The following is a 21,120-nucleotide window of genomic DNA, read 5'->3' as shown; positions in this document are numbered from 1 at the left end:
CTTTTTGGCGTACAATAAACAGCTTCCATGACCACAACTGTAAGCAATTTTGTGATCATGTGATCCAACTAATGATTGGTTGTTGCTTGCTGATCCACGGCCCTATAGAGTAATCGATCTTTGGCAAACTGGACTATACTGAAGTAGTGACATGTATAGGTGTGCTCTTCCCAGCCCCACCCCTCTCCTAACATGCATTACTATAATTATTATGACATCATTTCACATCATCATGATCAGATAGTGCTGTTAGTATTTTACAGTTAAAATTATTTCAGATGCTACACATTATTTTTTATATGATGTTATCAAATTGTAAGCAAACACATTCTGTGTCACTTAGAAACATTATAAATTACATCACTACCTGTAACATGAACTTTCTGGCTAAGCAATATTCTTGTCCAGTTGTATTATTTTATAGGGTTTGAATTGCAAAGAGCAGTACCATACTCTGTATGAGTTTTAAATGCTATCCTCACCTGACAAAGTATTCACCATGCTATAACCGCAATTTAAGAGCCTCCAAGCTTGTGGAACATTTTATCACCAACAAATTTGAATTTGTCAGCAGCAACACTAGCACGTCATACTTTACTTCACTGTACAGTATACATTCCATGTTGTTTGTCCTTGCTGTAAATACAAACACTGTATCAAGTTTAACTCATTTTTGTAATTAAGACGTGTCCTTGTAATTTTGGATACTGATAAATAGTACTTATCAGTACACCAGCAAACTGCTGTACACAAAAAGTATTATAAAATGCTAGAAGTTGCTCACTTCATTAACAACTGAATTGGAGAAACTCTCAATAGACTGAAACTATGTATGCACCTGCACGCAATGCACAGGGCCAAAAATTCCCCGGACCCCAGCCTGAAAGGGAGCCCCATCAAAGGCCCCTTGAATACCTGTTGATCTATATACTCTAATAGAGCAGTCAGATCTAGATACTCTTATAGAGCAGTCCCAGTATTCTTCAGAGGAGCAGTGTAGCAAGCTTATAAATAAGGAGATATGGTTGGTGAGGGGTAGCTATTGTCATTGTCAGTATGTGATGACCTTTTTTTTTTTTTGTCTTCGACTTACAGCTTGGGTGACATTGTGATTCAGAGTTGAACTTCCTTGCCCCTGAGGCCCCACTTTAACTCTTTTCCCTGGGCCCCTTAATTTCGCTGGGCAGCCCTGCTGATGCAGCAATATTATGGTCATTAAAATTGATCTCCATTCAATTATTTTTGCAAGACACAAGGCAGACATGTATGCTTTTGTATGGCCTAGCTAAACTGTCTTTCAAAATCTCTGCTTGATGAAGACTCTGAGAGATAGTCTTCGTGGCATTTACAGCAGTCAAAATTGTTACCAAGCTCAACCTTGGGACTAAGGGAGCAATACCTTGAGAGCTCTTATGTTGCATTTATCAAGAGTGTGTTTCATACACTGTACAATGAGTTCTGTACTACCACACTACCTCTTTTTCAGCAAGATCCTAATTGAGAGGAGCTCCAAGTTTTACTATTGCAATGAGAAGGAAGGGAGTCTTGGCATCCTGACAGGCATGTCATCAAGTATATGAACACATCCTTTTACCAGAAATATAAGGTAGTCATAAATTAGCAAATGATGTCTCAGTTAGCAATGGGAGAAGGCTATAAGTTCACACAACTTCTTGTGTGTATAGACGAAAATAAATGTATTCACAAACTAGCAAATTTTAAATAACTCCAAAAATGTTGAAAATCTGCCTAGCTAGACAGTGGGAGAAGGTTACAAGTGTACATAACTTCTTCTGTAGTGTAGACAATGTTGTCTGTGAAAATAGAAACCAAAGCATTCTTGCATATGATTTTCTGCAAAGACATTTCTTATAAAAAGAGCCGGAAACTGAAGTTTATACTATAGTTCAGCAAGCCAAAATATGGTACAAATTTCATATCTCACAGCTTTGGCTCTGTTATCATTGCCAGCAACAGCTGAAAATGGGACCTGTGCAAGGTATGGATTTGATGTTAAAGTTCCTGGAGTCTCTTGTGCTGACATATATGACAAGAACCCAGCCAGTCATGGCAAGTCAGGATATTATGTTATTGAAACTGATCATGTCCACACCGTCTACTGTGATATGGAACTAGAGTGTAGTGGTCACAAAGGAGGATGGATGAAGATTGCTGACTATGATACTAGCAAGGGAGATGGTTGTCCCAGTGGGTGGAAGAAGATAAAAGCAAATGGCTTAGATTTATGTCGGTCACCCAACGATAATGCTGGCTGTCACTCCACAAATTTCCATGTTCACAAAGTCAGGTACAATAAGATATGTGGGAGAGTGAAAGGTTATCAAAAGGGATCACCAGGTGCATTCAGAAAGATTGAAAATCCCTCCATAGACAACGAATATGTTGAGGGAATATCCATTACACTAGGAACCCCTCGTAAACATGTTTGGACATATGGAGTAGGCCTTAGTAATGACTACAATTATGCAAATGTTAACTGTCCTTGTGCTAAATATTCGGGGCCATCTCCTCCTACATTTGTAGGTAATCATTATTATTGTGAATCCGGCAACACTGGAACAGTTGATGTAGCAGTGTATTACACTACAAACCCCTTGTGGGATGGTGATGGCTGTCTTCCTAACAATAACTGTTGCACTAACACTGACCAACCTTGGTTTTTCCGTCAAATGACTATGGATAGACAGGATGATATTGAAGTACGACTGTGTACCAATGAAGCGTTCTCAAATGAGGCCATTGTGGTGGAACAAATAGAGATGTATGTGCAGTAGAAACTACAGCGTCACAAATTTTATGTATGTTGTTGTGTACCTAGCTCCCCTATTATTGACTGTGTAGATTGTAATATTAACTGATACATTAAACATTAAAATTTGATATGGTTTGTGTTTGAAATAATTAATTATATTTATGCTGTATATACTGAGGTTTACAAATTCCAGCATGATATTTAAGATGCACAAGCAATAACACATATCTCATAGATAATATAATCACATAATGGGATTCATAAATATGGAGATATAACTGGTGGAGGGTGTTGTATGTAAAACCAAACAACCAATAACAACCATGCATTTAAATATATATATAGATCAAAGCTTTTCAAGTATTTTCATAGAGCATACACTTGTTGACAAAATACTCTCTAATTGAACAGTCGTCCATAGCATTTGGATAAATTTTCAATGTCTTCTGGACAATCAACTCTTTACCGTAGATACATACAACCTCACTAGTGTGTACTGTTTACTATTGATGAGTACTGCATACACAAATAAATGCATACAATTTCACTTGATCAATAGCATGGGAACCTGCACAATAGTGTGCCTATCGCAGAACAGTTAATCTTGCACCGCAGTAGAGAATTAACGCTGCTTAGATATGTGCACCAGTCCCACCACAGTTGATTAGCCAAAACTAATCCTCCCAGATATGGGGACACTCTGAGTATCTTACTCCTTTGCTTTCTATTCATATAACTTTCATCATCTTCTGTCACGGTCTTGTTTGGTGCCAATAAGCCACATAAACTTAAATATTAGTTTCTTATCCCCACCAGCATCACTGTTCTCTTACTGCACCAATACTTTTTGTACCTTATAGGTTGAATATGGCTATTAGGCAGCTTTTATATGTCACCAACTAACTGGTGTAAGTAAGTTATATTCTGAGTCCAACAGACCATTTAATACAGCTATATATCTATTTAATAAAAAGATTGGTTCACCTGCATTGGCATTAGTGGATGAGAAATCAAGATTAATATACTCCAAGCCAAGAAATTTATCCCCACATAAAGCAGCACTGTTTACTCCAATTGGTAACTATGTTTCTAGTCCACTGTTTCTGCAATATGAAGAAAAATACTGCATCGGTTTTTGAAAATGTCAGATTTCACAAATACATAGTGACCTGCAACAGCTTATTGCAGGGCCGGCCTTAGCATTCTGGAGGCCCTAGGCAAAGCTAAACTAGGAGGCCCCACCCCCAAAAGCAAAGTACTGCCCATTTATAGGGCCTTCAATATGCATTTATATGCTTGTTATGCAAATAGCATGGACTGCACGGAGCTACGCTAGCTATACGTATGTATGGCTGCTGTTTTTGCAGCTTAATGCTATCCTAGCAGTGTTTATGTAAACTATACATGTATCTTCCCAACTCTATTACAGCCTTTCTTAGCACCATACGTATGGCAGTCTCGTTCCAGCTTTTCTGTTGATCTTGAGACCTTTACGTTAGAAGAATCAGCACTACCTCGAGAGTCAGTCGCCTGATCATCTTCATCATGAACGATACTTTACTGTAATCTTCCATCAATGTAGATACTACAGGAGCACTCAGTTGTACCAAACCAGAGGGTGCGACGGGAAGGATGCGCCAAAGGATAGTCCTAGTCAAGAAAGCGGCAAACGGGCGGAAATGGCAGACAACAATCTACAACAAGTCATAGCTAATTTGGTACACACAGTTTCAAAGTAATCTATAATTCACATGCAGTTTGTCACGGTACAAATAGACATCAAGAAATCACGTCCCAGGACTCTCTGGATCATCTAAACTGGTCACTGTCCTCCATTTATTATTTTTCAAATACTTATGATCACGTGATTAGAAATATATTGCTGCACGAATTGCAGTATGGTTTTGTTATTGTGATGATGTAAGTACGTGTTCTTATAAGTGACGTGGATATTCATAGTCTGGGAATACCTAAAACTGGTCTCTGGTAGCTATATGGCTCCATAGAAGGAATTCGAAGTGTGGCTGTATGAATAGCATTTTAACATAAGAATTTATAGATGTACATGCAATCTGAAGCCTGAGGCCCCTTTTTTGGAGCTCGGAGGCCCCCTCAAGTGTGAGGCCCTAGGCAGGCTGCCTACCCTGCCTAAGGTTAAGGCCGGCTCTGGCTTATTGAATCCTATGGACAAGGTCAATAAAGCTCAATGCACTTCTGTCTGCAATGAACAAGTGGCCAAGTTGATTCACAGGTTGTTGTCAGGATTTTCAAAAGACCATAAGGGAAGGCAGTCATTTTTTCACTTTACATTGTTAAGATCATACTGATATTAGAAAACTTCCACTAAAAACGGAAATTTGCTAAGCTTTATATCTACTGCAAAATCAAGACAATATGTAGACGCATTTGGTACAGATAAGCCTTAAAATCAATATTCCTAAAATGGTATGAATGCTACCAGTATACTGCTAACCATGGTACAAGTGTAATGGTAGTCCTTGACTGCTTTTCAGCCTCAGTGATGCCGTAGGGAGAATTTTCTTTGCGAGAATCAGTATGAAGCCACATGCACTATGTGAAGGTACTAATCATCCCAGAATATATTTACTCATACATACCAAAGGCAGATTTTGGGGGGGCTGAAGCACACCTCCCAAAATTTTTTTACTAGCTATTAGAAAGACAGTAGAAGCTACAGTACAGGTGCAGGTTGCATTTAAAGCATACATGGACAATGAAAACATGGAAAAGAAGAGCTAATCTCTTCTAGGAATCAAACAAGAGGGGATCAAAAGGGGAAAAACTGCTAAAAAGCTGCTAAACATCGAAATATTTTAATAGAACAGTCAACTATTCTAATAGAACATCCATCAATTAAAATTCTAAAGAACAAAGACCAACTCCTAGACCCCTTGAACTTCACTTTGAATTCAAAACATACTGTAGCATTTAAGCTGTGCCCTTCATATGAAAGCTAGTTATCACTGCTAGAAAATAATCATTACAGTGGCTCACAATGCTTATTCAATTAGCAATATCATTGTCAAATTTGATCTCAGGATGCTAAATTTGCAAAATTTTCCTGTAAGGGCATCCCATAAATCCCCTATATAAAGCATGCTCCTCATGCTAAGTGTGCTCCTCACACTAGTTGTATCAACCAGTTTTAGCTCCCACTAAAGCTTAACTTCCTGTCCTGGACTCAGGCATATTTACATGCAGGCGGGAGGTCCATTTCCATTATAAGATTGGCAGCTTTTCAAGCCAGGCACAACCATAAAAGCTGCATAAAGCATCCTTAAGCTTGTGCCTTCTTTTTTTATGTTGCAAAATAACACAAACGAAAATTTGTGCTGCTGCTGCTGACACTTGAGCTGACACTGCTACAAGGTGGATTTTACTGAGCCTGTACAGAATGCAAGAATAACTGGAAGTATCCAGAATGGAATATTTAGAGCTGACAGTTACCAGATGCGTGCAGTGGACGGGAAACAGAGAATATATTTGGAGTGGCCTGGGAAATCCTAGATCTGCCTCTGCGTACTGCTCAATACAGTTTAACTGTAGGATGCATGCTTTCTCACTGTGCAACTCAGCCATGCCTGACTGGAGTATAACTATGACTGCTCTATTAAAGTATATCAATCTTTACTGAAGAGAGGGCTCTAGCCTGTAAGCCCTGAGTCAGTACGAACTGTCAATACATTCTACCAGTCCAGCTATGCATAGGTGTAGCAGTGGAACTATATAGGTAGGCCAGAGCCCCATTTTGATTTCAAGCCCTCTCTTAAGGATTGATATACTCTAATAGAGCAGTCATAGTTATACTCCGGTCAAGCATGGCTGAGTTGCACCGTGTGAAAGCATGCATCCTACAGTTGAACTGTATTGAACTGTATTGAGCAGTATGCAGGGGTGGATCTAGGATTTCCCAGGCCACTCCAAATATATTCTCTGTTTTCCGTCCACTGCACACATCTGGTAACTGTCAGCTCTAAATATTCCATTCTGTATTCTTCCATATTAATTTACAGGAAATTTAAGGCATTAAATTTCCTGTAAATTAATAATAATAATAATAATAATAACTGAGCCAGCCACATACCATGCAGCAGCTGTTGTGAAACATTTACACACAATTCAAGAAACTCACATGATGTAACCATAGTGACAATACTAACACTTTGCCTGGTGAATGATAATCACCTTTTGAGAAAATACACCTCACTCTTCTACACTGTCTTCTTGTAGTAAGTCTGTGGTCTGGGAGGCGAGCTCTTTCTCTACTGAACATCACGTGACAAGAAACACTGACGAAACCTTGGCAGCCGTTAATTTTCGTATTTTTTTTGTAATTTCCTGACCGTCGTTGTTCTTAAGCATTCATTGTTTGAACACGTAGCAGGATGGCGATGCGTAAGTTTTACATAATCGTTATCATTCACTGACCATTGTGTTGTATGTCAAAATCGTGTGTAACTTAACGAAAATATTAGAATACAGTGCATGAAGTACGACGGTAAATAGTGGAGCTCCTGGCGTTATTTTGTTTGTGTTTCATTATAGAGGAGGTATACTCGAATCCAATAGCACCCGCGGAGGATGACAGGTAAATATTGCGTTTGTTTTTTAATTTTTATCACGTGACGTGCTATTCAGGAGTGCTGTACTTACCAACGACGATTTCCGAAAGCTACTAAACACCCCGAGGGTCCGGACTACCTCAACTACCAGCGATGATGCTACAGTTAAACCCACAATGTATGAAAATTCATTTTCAGCCAAAATCATTTTATCAAATAGCTAGAAACTGAGGATTTTTTCCAGCTGGCGAACCCATTTTTGAAAATAAGTGTGGCCTAAGTCAATTATATGGGGTCCTACCAACTCCCCCAACTGTTTTGATTGGCTCTATCAGAATTTTGGCAGTGTCAACAATTTTAGAGAGCCTAATTTGCTATGTGCTTTGCATAATAAGGTGTTCCATTCTTCCAAACAATTTATATAGATGAATCTTATCACTTGACCTCTGTATTCATAGTATTGCAAGATGCTTGGCTAGCTACGTGTAGAAAAATCCCTGAATACTTGCCAAGCAAACTATACATCAGTTGATTCAGTTCTCTGCCGATTACCGATATGGTAGAAACTGCCATATTGGTAACTGATCACCTATCCGTTTATCAGTGCATGTCTAACCATGCTATATATAATACTTTAACAATAACTGTTTGTAGGCTTCCGGTGGAAAGGAAGTTTCACGATGACAAGAGACAGAAGAAGAAAAGGTACAGTGAACAGATTATGAGTGCTCCACTAACATATGTCATGTAGTTTGTACATGAAGTTGAGAGAAGTTGAGGAAGAAAGAGACAAAGAATTGGCATTAAAATACCGAGATAGGGTCAGTCCATCATAATGTGGCTTGTTTGCCATATAGTGGAGAGGTGGTTATCTGAACTAATATGGTAGAAGAGTGTTTGTATGATTAGAAGTACAAATTACAGTGTCCAAGTAGCATAGCTGATCAAATAGTTAAAGTCCTTTATGAACAGGGTTCTGTTCAATTACTCAGTTATATCATAGAGCTATTTAATAATACGGTTAATGTGTGGATACTTGAAAATGAAGGTACTGGACAGTTGGGATAATCCTCAGCTTGCAAACTGAAGTAAAATAGGACACTCATCCATTCCCAAGTTGTCCGTATTGCACACCTGCACACTCAAAATATCCTAATTGAACGGTCGTTCAGATAATTAACATTCAATGTTTGAATAATCAAGTCTGTACTATATGCAGGGAACACAGACTACATAGTTATCCTTTGACAATTTGTATTCTTAAAGCACATAGTAATTTGTGTTTAATTGGATTTTTAAAGGGTTAGGATAATTATGTACAGTAGAACCTGTCAAAGCCGGTCACCTGGCCTTAGTAGGCAGGTGGCTGTCTTAGACAACAGTTGGATTACTGTGTAACTTGTTCTCTTCACTTGGGAAATTTAAAGTTGGCCATTACCTTCACATTATAGAGGTTTTACTGTACATTCCAATTGTTAGTATACATCTTTGTAGGCAAGAGAGAGACGTGATGGGGCTAACCCGGATTACCCGACTACGGCTGACATGTTTGCTTCTGCTGGAATGTATAAGGCCGTTGCCCCGGATGTTGACCCGTGAGTTATGCTAGAGGCAAGTAAAGGGTGATACAATATTTTGTTTTTCTTTAGTTTCAAAGCTGAAGAGTTGAGGAAACGAGTTATCCAAGAGAGTAAGTATCTCGGTGGTGACATGAAGCACACCCATTTGGTGAAGGGATTGGATTATGCTTTACTGCAGAAGGTTCTATTTTACAGTCACCATGTTGCTAGTGATGCATTACTCCATGCTAGGTACGCAGCGAGATTACTTCCAAAGAGCAGGAAGAAGAAATAATCACAGCTCTTGAGAAGAAGAGAGAAACTGAAAAGGGACCATCAGTTCCAGCTGCTGATGAAGATGTTACATTTAAGTCAAGAATGGGTAAAGTGTGAAGTTGTATGCTCTCAAATTGGTGTTGAAAACAGGATAGGGAAGATATAGGAGTGACCTTGGGATTACCTGTAAACTAATGTAGTGTACAAAATGACAGGCTGTGGCATATATAGTGGTTGTGAATGAAATTGCACAACATGTGTTAGTGTCCTTTAAAGTGAATTTTGTACATGCAGCTTGCATGAAACTAGATGAAACAGGCTGCTATACTATATCCTTGTCATTCCTAACAGTTTATCAATTTATGCCTGCGTAAGTTATTTCTGCCAATTTGGATGCCCCTGTATAAAACAAGACAGGCTTTCCACTGTAGTCACTTATTGTTGAACAGTCACAGTAAATTTTAAAAATGTCAGCAAAAATGTATTTTGTGTAGACGGAATATAATAAGTGATTTGTAGCAAGTCAACATAATGTTTTATGTAGCACTGCAGTAGTGTTTAAACCTCGGGTTTTACATTACTTTGTTGCTACTGGTTGCAGCTAAACAGATTTTCCGAGCTCTGTTCCAGTCAAAGCCACCAGAGAAGAACGAACTGTTTCATCCAGGAAGAATGGTGAGAAATAAAATCACACATGGCTAGAATTGTCTTTGTTGTATTGTTATTACAAAAATATTTTCTAGGAATGTGTAACACGTAAGCAGTGTGCCTGTTACTTTTGGGTAGTGCTGAAAGTTATAGCAGTTTTTACTATTTGAATATTCGTGAACAAAACAACCAATTCTTTAAGTAATTGAATATGTGCTGAATTTTGTTAGGGAATAACAGAACTAATGGTAATGTCTCATTTTTTTTTGCATTATAAACATGCCAATTTGTTCACTACCTAAAGTTTCAAGGTTGTCCCAAGAAAAGAAATAATGAATGTTTTAACAGTGTGCTAATCATACCAAGCAAATACCCCGAGGATTCAAATGATCCTTTCAGCACTATTTCCAGGAATAGAACTTTGTTTTGTGGGATAAAAACTTGTCTCTTAGATCATGTATTATTGGCTCCTTAAATTTATGTGATTGACTATTGTGTTGTTACAGGCGTATGTGTTTGAATTGGACGATGAGTATGCTGAGTCTGATATCCCCACAACACTGATTAGGAGCAAGACTGACTGTCCAAACCTTGAGGTATGTACTGTGTGCTCAATTGTAGTGCTAGAGACATGCATTAGAAATGAGCTAGTTATTTAGAATGTTCAGAGCAGGCTATAAATTGCTTCTTTTAAAATAAATATAGTACCTTTGTTAGTCAGCTTAAGTGCTACAGCCGAAATTAATCATTGTTTGAATATTATAGAGTCACACAACATTGTCTACTAATGATATCGTGATCAACAAGTTGACACAGATCATCTCGTACTTGCGGCAAGGTGCCAGACATCCCGGGAAGAAAGGGAAAAAGAGAGGTGTGTAGTGTAGTATGCATGTGTGTGTGTATCTGCGGGTTACTAGTTCTGCCTCAGGAGGATTTGCCTGCACTAGGCTCCAGTGCCTGAGTGGTGCACAGGCATCCCAGTGCTGGTTTGCTGGGCGGCAATAGCTGTGTTTCGCACAGCTGCCTGAGGCTTTGCTTTTGTGTGTGTAGTAGAATATCATAACCAGTTACTGAGCAGAACATAATTGTCGGTTATCTGATTAACTGAATTCAGTAACATTTTCTGTAATTTTTATCCTGCACCTAGTATGTAAGCTATGTGTACCTAAATTTTGTGGTACAGTTGGTCGGATTGTGGCCAAAGTGCACTGTAGTAGGTACCAAGTGATTATATCTATAGCAGAATCCTACTACAAGTGTGATATTAGGGGTGGGCAGTATTGATCAGTATCATACCACGGTATTTTATTATAAATATTGCGGTATTACTAAATACTCACTAAATATTTATAAGCTTCCATTACTTCAATAACCTCATTGTAGACTATACAAGTACACCAAAAATTTGGAATTTTCAACTAGGGTAGGGACCATAGCACATCGATAAAAAGTACAGAAACAAGCTGGAGTAGTGCACGATAGTAAAACAATAAGAAGTGTTATATACCTACCACGCATTTCCACTATGGTATCTTGAGCACAGTAGGGATACAACACTTCTTATTGTTTTACTGTGATTTAATATCGTGCACTACTCCAGCTTGTTTCAGTACTTTTTATCAATGTGCTATGGTCCCTACTCTAGTTGAAAATTCCAAATCTTTTTGTGTACTTGTTTGTTAACTTTTTTTTGTAAATAATTATGACTGGTGAACCCACGCATACCGCATCTGAAGTGGTGCCGCGTGCCCCAATTATCATCTGAAAAAAGTGAAGTATCCATTACACTTCGTTGTCAGCTATGTTTAACCAGTTACACAGCATTTCGAATCAAGAACTGTTTGAAAGCACCTCTGTAATCAAAATAACCACTATGAAAAATATGGACAATTTCTGTTACAAAGGGAAGCCATCACGTACTACCGCCAAATTGACACTTTTCACTGTCAGCAAAGATGAATGGGACACAAAGGAGGACACTGGTAAGTCCATGAAGAATACATTGTACATACTGCGGTATGCCATAAGGCACCTCTCGGACCGAAGCGATGTCGAACAGTGAAAAAAATCAAGCCCATAGCTGTAGCTGTTATCAAGTTACGCTTGTCTGAAGGCATCAGTCAGTTACTCAGTCAGTAGAAAATTCTGTTAAATATATTTTTTTAGCGACTTGCTGAAAGCGTTTCAGGTCGATCTGAAAGCTTGTTTTTGGACTTAGTTTTGCCTAACTAATACCAAGAGTAATTATTTACTCTTGCTAATACTGCCTCATCATCGTCAGGGGAAATTGAGGCTGGTTTTTTGGTGATGTTATTTCGTGGGCCACGCCTACTCCTTTGTGGTCCCTACTATACAGTACTATCGTACTGTATGATGCTTACTCTTCAAGTGAGAAAACAAATTGGAGGTAAAGTTTTAGACAGGGTGACAAATAGCACTTCCATATTTGACTGGTCTCCCATTAGTACCTTTCTAGTAGTCCCATGCTATGCTCTTTGTTTCACTCTTGCTAACAAGTTCTACCATAATACTGTTGAATAATTTGAAAGCTGATAATTTCTGGTATTCTCCTGGTATTCTCGGTATGTCGGTATGCAGTATTACTAAATGTTAAATGTTTAGTGATTCGGTTTTAAAAACATATTGCACAACAACTAAAAGTTGGTATATTGCCCACCCCTAACCTATGTGATATCAATGTTAAAGTATGAGATGAGTACCCAAAACATACATTTTGAGCAGAAATCGGATAACTGGTTATGCAAAAAACTGGAAAAACTGGCCGCTTATTTGGTTTACTGGTAAAGTTTCGCAACTCTAGTGTGTACATGCGTGTGTGCAGTATGTCTACATACATGAGACTGGTATACTCAATTTATTACTGATCTTAGGTAAAACGAGGGAGGAAAGACACCTGTCAAGGAAGATGGCCGCAGCTGACGACAAGTACATCAACTAATTATGCCAACCCAAACGTATTTTTAAATCTTTTTACAGCATCTATTCTGGTATTGGTGATTATATATTTGATCCCAAACAATCAGCCGCAGCCAAGAATCAGAAAGTTTCATTTGATAAACCAGTTGTTAAAGAAGTATGATCATGTACAGTGAAAACTCTCTAATCCGATACCTCTGTTTGTTGTACCAATAAGCTCAATTGTAGCCTGAATTCCATTGATATTTATGCATCCTTACTAAACTAACAAATATTTTGGTATCATTGAGCACTGGATTATAGAGTTTCACTGTAACAATTCCTAGAGCATTTTACAGTGTTTTTTTTTTTTTGTATGTTCTAGGATAAGCCGGTATCCACTAGTGCAACTGAAATTGTTAAGAGTATTCATGCACAGTTTTCCAGTATGGATGCTCCAAAGGTAAGGGAAGTAATGGACTCCCTAGAGTCAACTCCTGTGGCCTTCCTGGTGTTCTAAGTGTACACACATTTCAGACTTCACTGTGTACACACATCTCCATTTTCGTAGCAGTTCTATGTAGTACACAACTCCACATTTATGCTTGGGCACCTTGATAATCAGGACACTTGTCCACGGTCCTTATTTGTATTTAGTGTACACATATTTATACCAAACACCTCACTAATAAGGACACTTGTCCATGGTCCCATTTGTATTATTGTACACACATTTACATCCCTGAAATCAGGACACCTCACTAATAAGGACACCTTGATAATCAGGACACTTGTCCATGGTCCCATTTGTATTAGTGTACACACATTTAGACCTCTGAACACCTAATAACCAGAATACCTTTCCTTGGTCCCAACAGTAGTAAGGACATCATGATGTAGTTTCAAAGTGTCCAGAGCAGAAAGGGGTTCCACTGTATTCTGGTTACAGTGGTATAATTGTATTAGCAGGTCAAGAGCTCTTCTACCACTGTGGCTGGGTTAACAGATGAACAGCTGAAGGCTGGCTGGGCACCTGCAGATATTGAATATCCTTTAACTTCATTTGTATTGTTTGCAGGGCACTTCTTATATTTTGAGCAGACAGAATCTCCAAAAGAAAATTTTAGTCTCAACAGGTCTGGCTCATATTGCTGCTGAATGAGAACAAAAGTTGTAATAATACTTGTGGCTCCAAATGGCTTACTCTCAATTGCATAGCAGCAGCAGCAGTATGGGGACTTTGTGTTTGTACAGAGAGGTAGGAGAAGGAGAGATGGCCTTTTGTTATGTCCAACAAGAGCAGGGGTGAAACACACGTACTTACTTTCATTGGAAATGGAACAAATTTGTGTATTTTTTTACCAGGTGGTCCTGTCTTGCATCAGTTGCCACAATATGTTTATACTGCTTCTTACATTTCTGGACTTTATCCATAATGAAGTCATGAGCACAAGATGGCTGCATTGTTTGGGGAGGTGCCTTGTTTTGATTGACCATTGTACAAAGTGCTAATGATCATTCGAATAGTGTGTTAACAAATCAAACAGTGTCATGCCAACAGAATAGTCAAATAATTGTTTCAGCACTAGTATGGTTATGTAGTAACTGAAAACCATTGTAAATGAGCGATAATGATCTTGAAAATGATCTCGAAAATTATCCAGTATGCGATAAAATTTGTTTATTGTATTGTCTTGTAGCCACAACTGTTACTTAGAGCTTGATATCTCCTTCCCTGGCTGTGTGAATGAAGTGATGTATCTATACTGTAAAAATTCTATTATAGAAAAGATAGAAATAGTTTTTAGGCTTTACCTTGCTCCCTAACAAAAGGTTTCAGTACTTATTCAATAGAAGTATAAGCTTAAAGAATAATCGAATATTCGGTCGTTTTGTTCATAACTTTTCGAATAGTAAAAATTGCTATTAGTTTCAGCACTAACCCATACCTGTTGACTACTGGTTGATAGATATCTTGCTTCATGAGTGAAATATGATCAATCGAAACAATATCTCCATAGGTGCCTGTAATTGAATAGTGCCCAGTACTACAATCAGTTTACGAGCTTAGACATTGTTTTTGAGAGTGTGGGTAGTTGAAATTTAATAGATGCCACATTAATTTTTGAACCAAGATAATAAATGCCATGCTATTTAATGTGGTATATGTATTTGTGTACTAGTTTCCTTAACTCATGTTGTTGTTCACGTGGATGAAGCAACAACAGTTAGGATTTGATCCTACAGCTCCCACCACATCTGCAACCAGGCGAGAGGAGTCCCAGAAGTCAAAGAGAAAGACATCGCTGCATGAGTCCAATGCTAATAGCTACGCTGAGTGTTACCCTGGGTATGGATAAATGATACATAGAGTAGCATAGGGTACATGTTGTATTGTGTGTTTGTGCAGTGCCTTGGAGGAGCTTGATGCTACATATGATAGTGATAATGAAGCAGATTATACCAAGATGGATATGGTGTGTGTGTGCGTGCGTGTGTGTGTGTGCGTGCGCGTGTGTGTGTGTGCATATTGCATGGTTGAACATCACTGTTAAAGTGTTCTTGTCACATTCAGGGGAACAAGAAGGGTCCAGTGAAGAGATGGGACTTTGACACAGAAGATGATTACAGTGCTTATCAGTCAAAGAGAGAGGCAATGCCAAAGTATGCAACAGTCAGAGTTGGGGGTAACACATTACAAATATAACGCGTTACGTATAAATATTACTTTTGCAGTAATGAGTACGTTGTATAAGGCATTACACTACACGTCAGAGTAACGAGTAATATATTACATCCAGAAATTGTAGCTTGTAATTGTTGTGCATTGTATCCAGCCTGTGATTGGTTACATTTTAGTCCAGACAACACTAGAAACATCATTGCAGGAATGAGCAAATAGTGATGGTGTATAAGGAGTGCCCTTGAGCCTAGATAGTTCAATAAAGTTGCTGATCCACACATGACAAATGCGTATCTTGCTATTTGTAATTTGTGCACATGTATTTAGAGGTTGGACTTACTTTATAGCTTGTAACGAACAAATGTAATATTACTGCCCTCAGAGTAATGTGTAATACACATGTAATATATAACTCATTGCTTTATCCTGGGTGTAATATGTAACTGTAGTACAATACATTGTTTAGAAGTAACGAATAATATGTGACAAGTCACATTTTTAGAGTAACGTCCTCAACTCTGGCAAAAGTAATGTTGTACTTTACTGCTTGTGTGACTGTTTGTTCTTACTCTCATATAGAGCAGCTTTTCAGTACGGCGTGAAAATGAATGACGGCCGCAAGACACGTCGTTATCCCAAAGGTGGTGATGAGAAAGCTAAACTGGACCGAGAGTGGCAGAAGATCAGCGCCATTATCAGCAAACGGGGTGGCTCAAATCTATTGGGGTAAGAGTCATTTTGCAACTGTAGTCTCACTAGCTAAACTGTACTGTATAATGTTCTTTTGTCAATTCTATTGAACAAATGACGAAAGAAAAATACAGTCTGGCTGACAATACTGAGTCAACTGTTGACCATTTTCTTACCAATTTCAACATTTGACTTGGCCAAATGAAATCCGATTTGGTTAAATGCACATTTTAACATTTCAATGGAAAAGCCTTCACCTAGAAAAATGTCAGTGCTGTCGTAATGGCTGACTAAATTTATTTCTTGTACAGTACTATGTCACTTTGTGCTAATGTTATGTCTTGTGTCTTTTGTGTAGGTCCTCCTCAAAGAAGGCCAGAGTGGAATGAACCTCTTACACTGTCATATACAACTATAACTACTAACACTTACATATGTTGCATGTGTTGTAAAAAACAAAGAAGTTTTAAAATTTGGCAAATGAGGAGCATTTCATCAATTCAAGTTCTTGTATATATAGTCCTTTTATCCAATGGAATTTGAGTAATTTTGTCAGACTTTTATTTGAGTAGTATTGCCTCAAAGCTTCTGTTTCCTCCTGCCTACCTTACAGTATACAAGTAGGAAAACTGTAAATGGTGTTTCACACTGTTAAGGCGGGAAAACACTCACATGTTTTTCTCACTAAATTGTAAGGACAAAAAAAAGATTTAGTATAATAAACTCTTGTGCTGCACATATGAGATCAAGGGTGTGTGCATGGTTGTAACTAGGATGTGATTTATGCAGTCACTACACATCAAGTGGCTTCTGAATGGGTGCACCCAGAAAAGATTGATCACCCTATGACATGTTGTTATTCAACCAAGGGTAATGCCAGGTGCTAATGCTCTATTATTATCCAGGAAAATCATGCATGCATTGTGCTGAGAAGGTTTGTGACACATTTGAGATGCAATATTTGTATCCTTCTGAGGTGTCAATGTTAAATTGGTTCACCATTTCTTAGAGATCACAAGATAGATTATTACACATGACCAACCATGCATCAAAATTTTCCTGTGTTCAATTAAATATAATATATGTTTCTAAGTTTCACAAAGCTTGTTGTAAGATATTAATTTGTAAATTTCTATTGCCTCAAGAGATTATAATTTAATGAATACTCCATACGAGGTGCTTTACCTAAGAGTTCGTAATCACTAACCGTGAGTCTTGATTAAACGATTAGTAGTGACAATAAAGGTTTTACATGTGTGTTTTAGCTCAATTGCATGTTTGAAATATAAGATGACATTTTATGGCTTCTACATAAAAAATGGTAATTGTGAAATTTTAGTGGGTCAAAATATAAAACGCCTGACATTGTAATGAAAAAATTTGAAATACTACAAATTAGCTCAACTTCAAGATCTTGTGTAATTCCATCCATGAGGTATTAAATGTTTTTGAGGGCTCAGCTCAATGTGTATATGTACATTATAATCCTGACAACAGTGAGAAATGAGAACATCAGATGTATGATACTACCACCGCAACATAATATAAATCATTTAGAGCATATAATATGCAGTCTCTTATTATAAGTGTCACAATTTAACTATTTGTGACTGGTGCAAATTTGGGTGAGTATAAATTTCAATGCTATGCAAGTACAGTGTACTAATGATATATACATGTAATGCTAAATGATTTCTGTACCAAAATGTATACAACTATGTAATAATATAATCATTACATGAAGTTCCACTCAGCAATATACACTTAGCAATAATATATACATTTGATTTTGGGGCAGTGCTCAAGAGCATAATAGGCAGTACAGCTTGAGAGCAATAATTGCTCAAGTATTGACCACTGATATCTAGAGTAGTGCTAAATTGAGATTTAGATTATGTATAGTTGTTGTGGAAACCTTATAAGTGTAGTGTCTTGTATGTCATCTTCACACCTCCGCGGTTATCACTGTACCAGGATGTAGGTTACATTTATTGTGATTGTGGGCATTTGTGGCGAAAATATGCCAACTCCCATACATTGGAATAATGGACAACAGAACTGACACATATACATGTATGTACATGCATATGTTTAGGTCTATTTTGAGACAGCAGATGTCTGGCCCATGGCAGTAACCATTAGTGACATTGAAACTGTTTTATTAACTCTATTGTATAGTGTGTTGTATTGGTCAACACAAACCTGTATTGGAGGTTCAACAGGATAGGCAAAATGATTAACTGCAGTCACAACATCTATAATTATACAATAAGTAACACTGGCCTGTTGCAGTATAAAGAGCTCAGGGCTGCTTGAATCTCTTATAGTGTTAGTGGTACCACTAAATGGTATACCTAGCCGGGTGTTAGCAATATCTTGAGACACTTATCTATTAATGCTAGCTGGTTGTCAAATGATGATCAAAGTTGTGATCCTTACGGCTGCCTTGTTTATTGCTCAGACAGTAGCTCAATATGACTCAAGTAAGTAACTTAAATGTTTGCAGATTTGATGCATTATGTGATTGGTTATTATTCAGCTAGGACGGTTGCTGTGACTTTAGACAAGACATTCAGGACACTGTCTGGAGATGTTGTCGGAGATCAAAGTGTTCTTTTTGGGAACAAGGCCAGCTTCAGTCGAGGGGAGTGTTGTACTGACAGTAAAGCCTTTGCAGGACATCCAAAGAAGATAGACCTTGTAATAGCTTTGGATGAGTCAGGAAGTGTTGGCTCTAGAAACTTTAACATCATGAAAAGATTCATAGAAGATATCATCTCTCATTTCGTTGTGTCATACAGTGCAACGAGGGTAGCTGTAGTCACTTGGTCCACCAGAGTGGATTTGGAATTTGACTTCAATGAGTATATCAACAGTGAAGGAGTCATTAAAGATATTAGAAAAAGAGTTAAATATAGTGGAGGATGGACTGCTACTGGTGATGCACTAAACCTCATCCGCAGTAGACTGTTTTCTCAGTCTCCACAAGACGCCAAGAAGGTGTTGTTCATTATTACTGATGGCAGATCAAATAGGCAAACATATAACCCAACCACTGAAGCACAACTCTTGAAGGACAGCGGAGTAGAGATATTTGCATTTGGCATTGGCAAAAGAGTGCATGACCCTGAGCTCACTGCTATTGCATCAGAACCAACTAAAGCACACAAGTTTAGAGTGGAGACATTTCGTGACTTGTCAGCTCTTAGTCACCTCATTGGAAGTAAGTCAACCTTTGTGGTTATTTATGAAATGGTGGACCACTCTGTGTTCCATTATACTTCCATAACTCTTATCAAGTAAAATATGAATGTTAAGTCATTGCTACCAACTAGTTGGTAATGTGATATTGTTGTCTGTGGCTTCTGTTGCTAAAATAATATTTTGGATAGGTGGTTGTGGTTTGTATATATTACATCTTTTGTTCTCAGGTACTGGGTGTAGAAACCGTGCTACTGTGTACGATGCATGTGGGAGGAGGTGCACGTGTAGGTACGGCAAGTTGACAGACTGCAAGCGAGTTAGAAAGAACTTCTTGGACATGACTGACCTTGAACGTTGTCGCTACATCCGAGCAGTGAGAAGGGCATCCACTGTTCAGCCATTTAAAAGTGAATATGACCGACTTATTGGTATCCATGAGCAACTCTTCTTTACTGGGATCCACAATGGAGATTACTTCTTACCATGGCATCGTTGGTACATTCTGGCTTATGAGAATATACTGAGGAAAGTTGACTGTCGTGTCACAGTACCTTACTGGGACTGGAGTTTGGATTCTGATAGTCCATTCACATCAGATGTATGGAACGCTGACTTGTGTAAATACACTGGTCTTGGTGGTGATGGTAACCCCAGTGGTGGTTGTGTTACTACAGGACCTTTTGCTTCTCCAGGATGGAGACTGACACCTTCTGCTCAAAATGATTGTTTGCGACGTGGTCATAATGGAGTAGCGCCTGATTGTACTGCTGTGCAAGATGTTTTGGATGCCACAACTGCAGAATTTGATAACTTCCTTATTGGCTTGGAAGTAGTACTGCATAATACTGTACATGTTCGTATTGGAGGAACAATGAGAGGCTTGGAATCATCAAATGCTCCTGAGTTCTTTTTCCATCATGGATTTGTTGACAAAATCTGGGGAGACTGGCAAGAGAAGGGTCTCAGTTACAAACAACATGAGTACTATCGCAACACTACCTCAATGCCTGGTACAATTTATTCTCCTAGAAATGTACATGACATAGAGGACCAACCTTACTGTGTGAAAGTTTGCTATGATGAACCGAAGCAACTGTGTAGGATTGGTGGCAGAAACCTCTCTATATCGGAGATAGCAGGGATGTCTCTGTCAGCTCGTCTTCGTTTGGATCCCACACCAGTGCCAGAAATCCCTCAAGAAGCTCTAACCCAATTTGGTGTCCCTCAATCAATTGTAAAGCGTCTTCCTGAGATATGCCTCCAATTATTTGGTATTCACATTAAAATATCAAGTAACATTGCGGTTGTGAAAATTACTTCTGACCAACAACGTGGATAAGAGTTTCCCCTTACTTCAGGAACTGAATTAACACATTTTTATATAATGCATGCCTCATTTTGTGGCTGTAAGAGAGCACAATTGAAAATTTTTATCTTGATAGAGTGTATACACATGTAACTTTGAAAGTGGCAAGTATTGTCAGCTTGTGTTATCACATATGTGGTAGGGTCAAGTATTGGTGCATCTGTCCAGGGTACCACACAGATAGCCTGATAAGTGCTAATGTGATGTTGTTTGATCGGCTGCTCGCAGTGCCATGTAGGAACAGCAACAATGGTCACAATGTATATCATTAAATCACATGACAGTTACAATATGAATACAATTAATGTGTATGTGTGCATGAGTCAGTCATATAATTCCAAAATTTACTGAAATACATCAGAACTCAACATAATGATATAATCTTGTTATATTATTATGAAACACAGTCAACACCCAAT

At 38.3% G+C, this 21,120-nt stretch overlaps 2 protein-coding genes across 2 annotated transcripts; both read left to right on the top strand.

Moving 5' to 3' along the window:
* Positions 1-7,047: 7,047 nt before the first annotated feature.
* On the top strand, positions 7,048-16,635 carry LOC136238413 (protein Red-like). The gene is made up of 20 exons (XM_066028866.1): positions 7,048-7,189; positions 7,340-7,382; positions 7,433-7,534; positions 8,011-8,061; positions 8,108-8,177; positions 8,851-8,951; positions 9,006-9,117; positions 9,168-9,297; positions 9,793-9,866; positions 10,346-10,435; positions 10,605-10,713; positions 12,734-12,788; positions 12,840-12,936; positions 13,144-13,221; positions 13,725-13,804; positions 14,968-15,108; positions 15,169-15,235; positions 15,334-15,422; positions 16,021-16,167; positions 16,490-16,635. The coding sequence occupies exons 1-20, from the start codon at positions 7,180-7,182 to the stop codon at positions 16,518-16,520; spliced, it is 1,677 nt and encodes a 558-aa protein (XP_065884938.1). The 5' UTR covers positions 7,048-7,179; the 3' UTR covers positions 16,521-16,635.
* Positions 16,636-18,473: 1,838 nt separating this feature from the next.
* LOC136238133 (uncharacterized) lies at positions 18,474-20,807 on the top strand. The gene is made up of 3 exons (XM_066028474.1): positions 18,474-18,614; positions 18,671-19,354; positions 19,563-20,807. Exons 1-3 carry the CDS (start codon positions 18,527-18,529, stop codon positions 20,672-20,674), a joined length of 1,884 nt encoding a protein of 627 aa, XP_065884546.1. The 5' UTR covers positions 18,474-18,526; the 3' UTR covers positions 20,675-20,807.
* The last annotated feature ends 313 nt before the right edge of the window (positions 20,808-21,120 follow it).

The sequence above is a fragment of the Dysidea avara genome, chromosome 11 (genome assembly GCF_963678975.1).
Source record: "Dysidea avara chromosome 11, odDysAvar1.4, whole genome shotgun sequence".
NCBI lineage: Eukaryota > Metazoa > Porifera > Demospongiae > Dictyoceratida > Dysideidae > Dysidea > Dysidea avara.
This window is presented reverse-complemented; position numbering and strand designations above follow the sequence as displayed.

Excerpts from the sequence above, each read along its gene's own strand:
- LOC136238413 (XM_066028866.1), top strand. Across the intron at positions 10,436-10,604 it reads CTGACTGTCCAAACCTTGAG|AGTCACACAACATTGTCTAC; the intron begins GTATGTACTGTG and ends TGAATATTATAG. Across the intron at positions 12,937-13,143 it reads ATAAACCAGTTGTTAAAGAA|GATAAGCCGGTATCCACTAG; the intron begins GTATGATCATGT and ends TGTATGTTCTAG.
- LOC136238133 (XM_066028474.1), top strand. The coding sequence starts at position 18,527 with ATGCTAGCTGGTTGTCAAATGATGATCAAAGTTGTGATCCTTACGGCT. Across the intron at positions 18,615-18,670 it reads AGTAGCTCAATATGACTCAA|CTAGGACGGTTGCTGTGACT; the intron begins GTAAGTAACTTA and ends GTTATTATTCAG. Across the intron at positions 19,355-19,562 it reads TCTTAGTCACCTCATTGGAA|GTACTGGGTGTAGAAACCGT; the intron begins GTAAGTCAACCT and ends TTTTGTTCTCAG.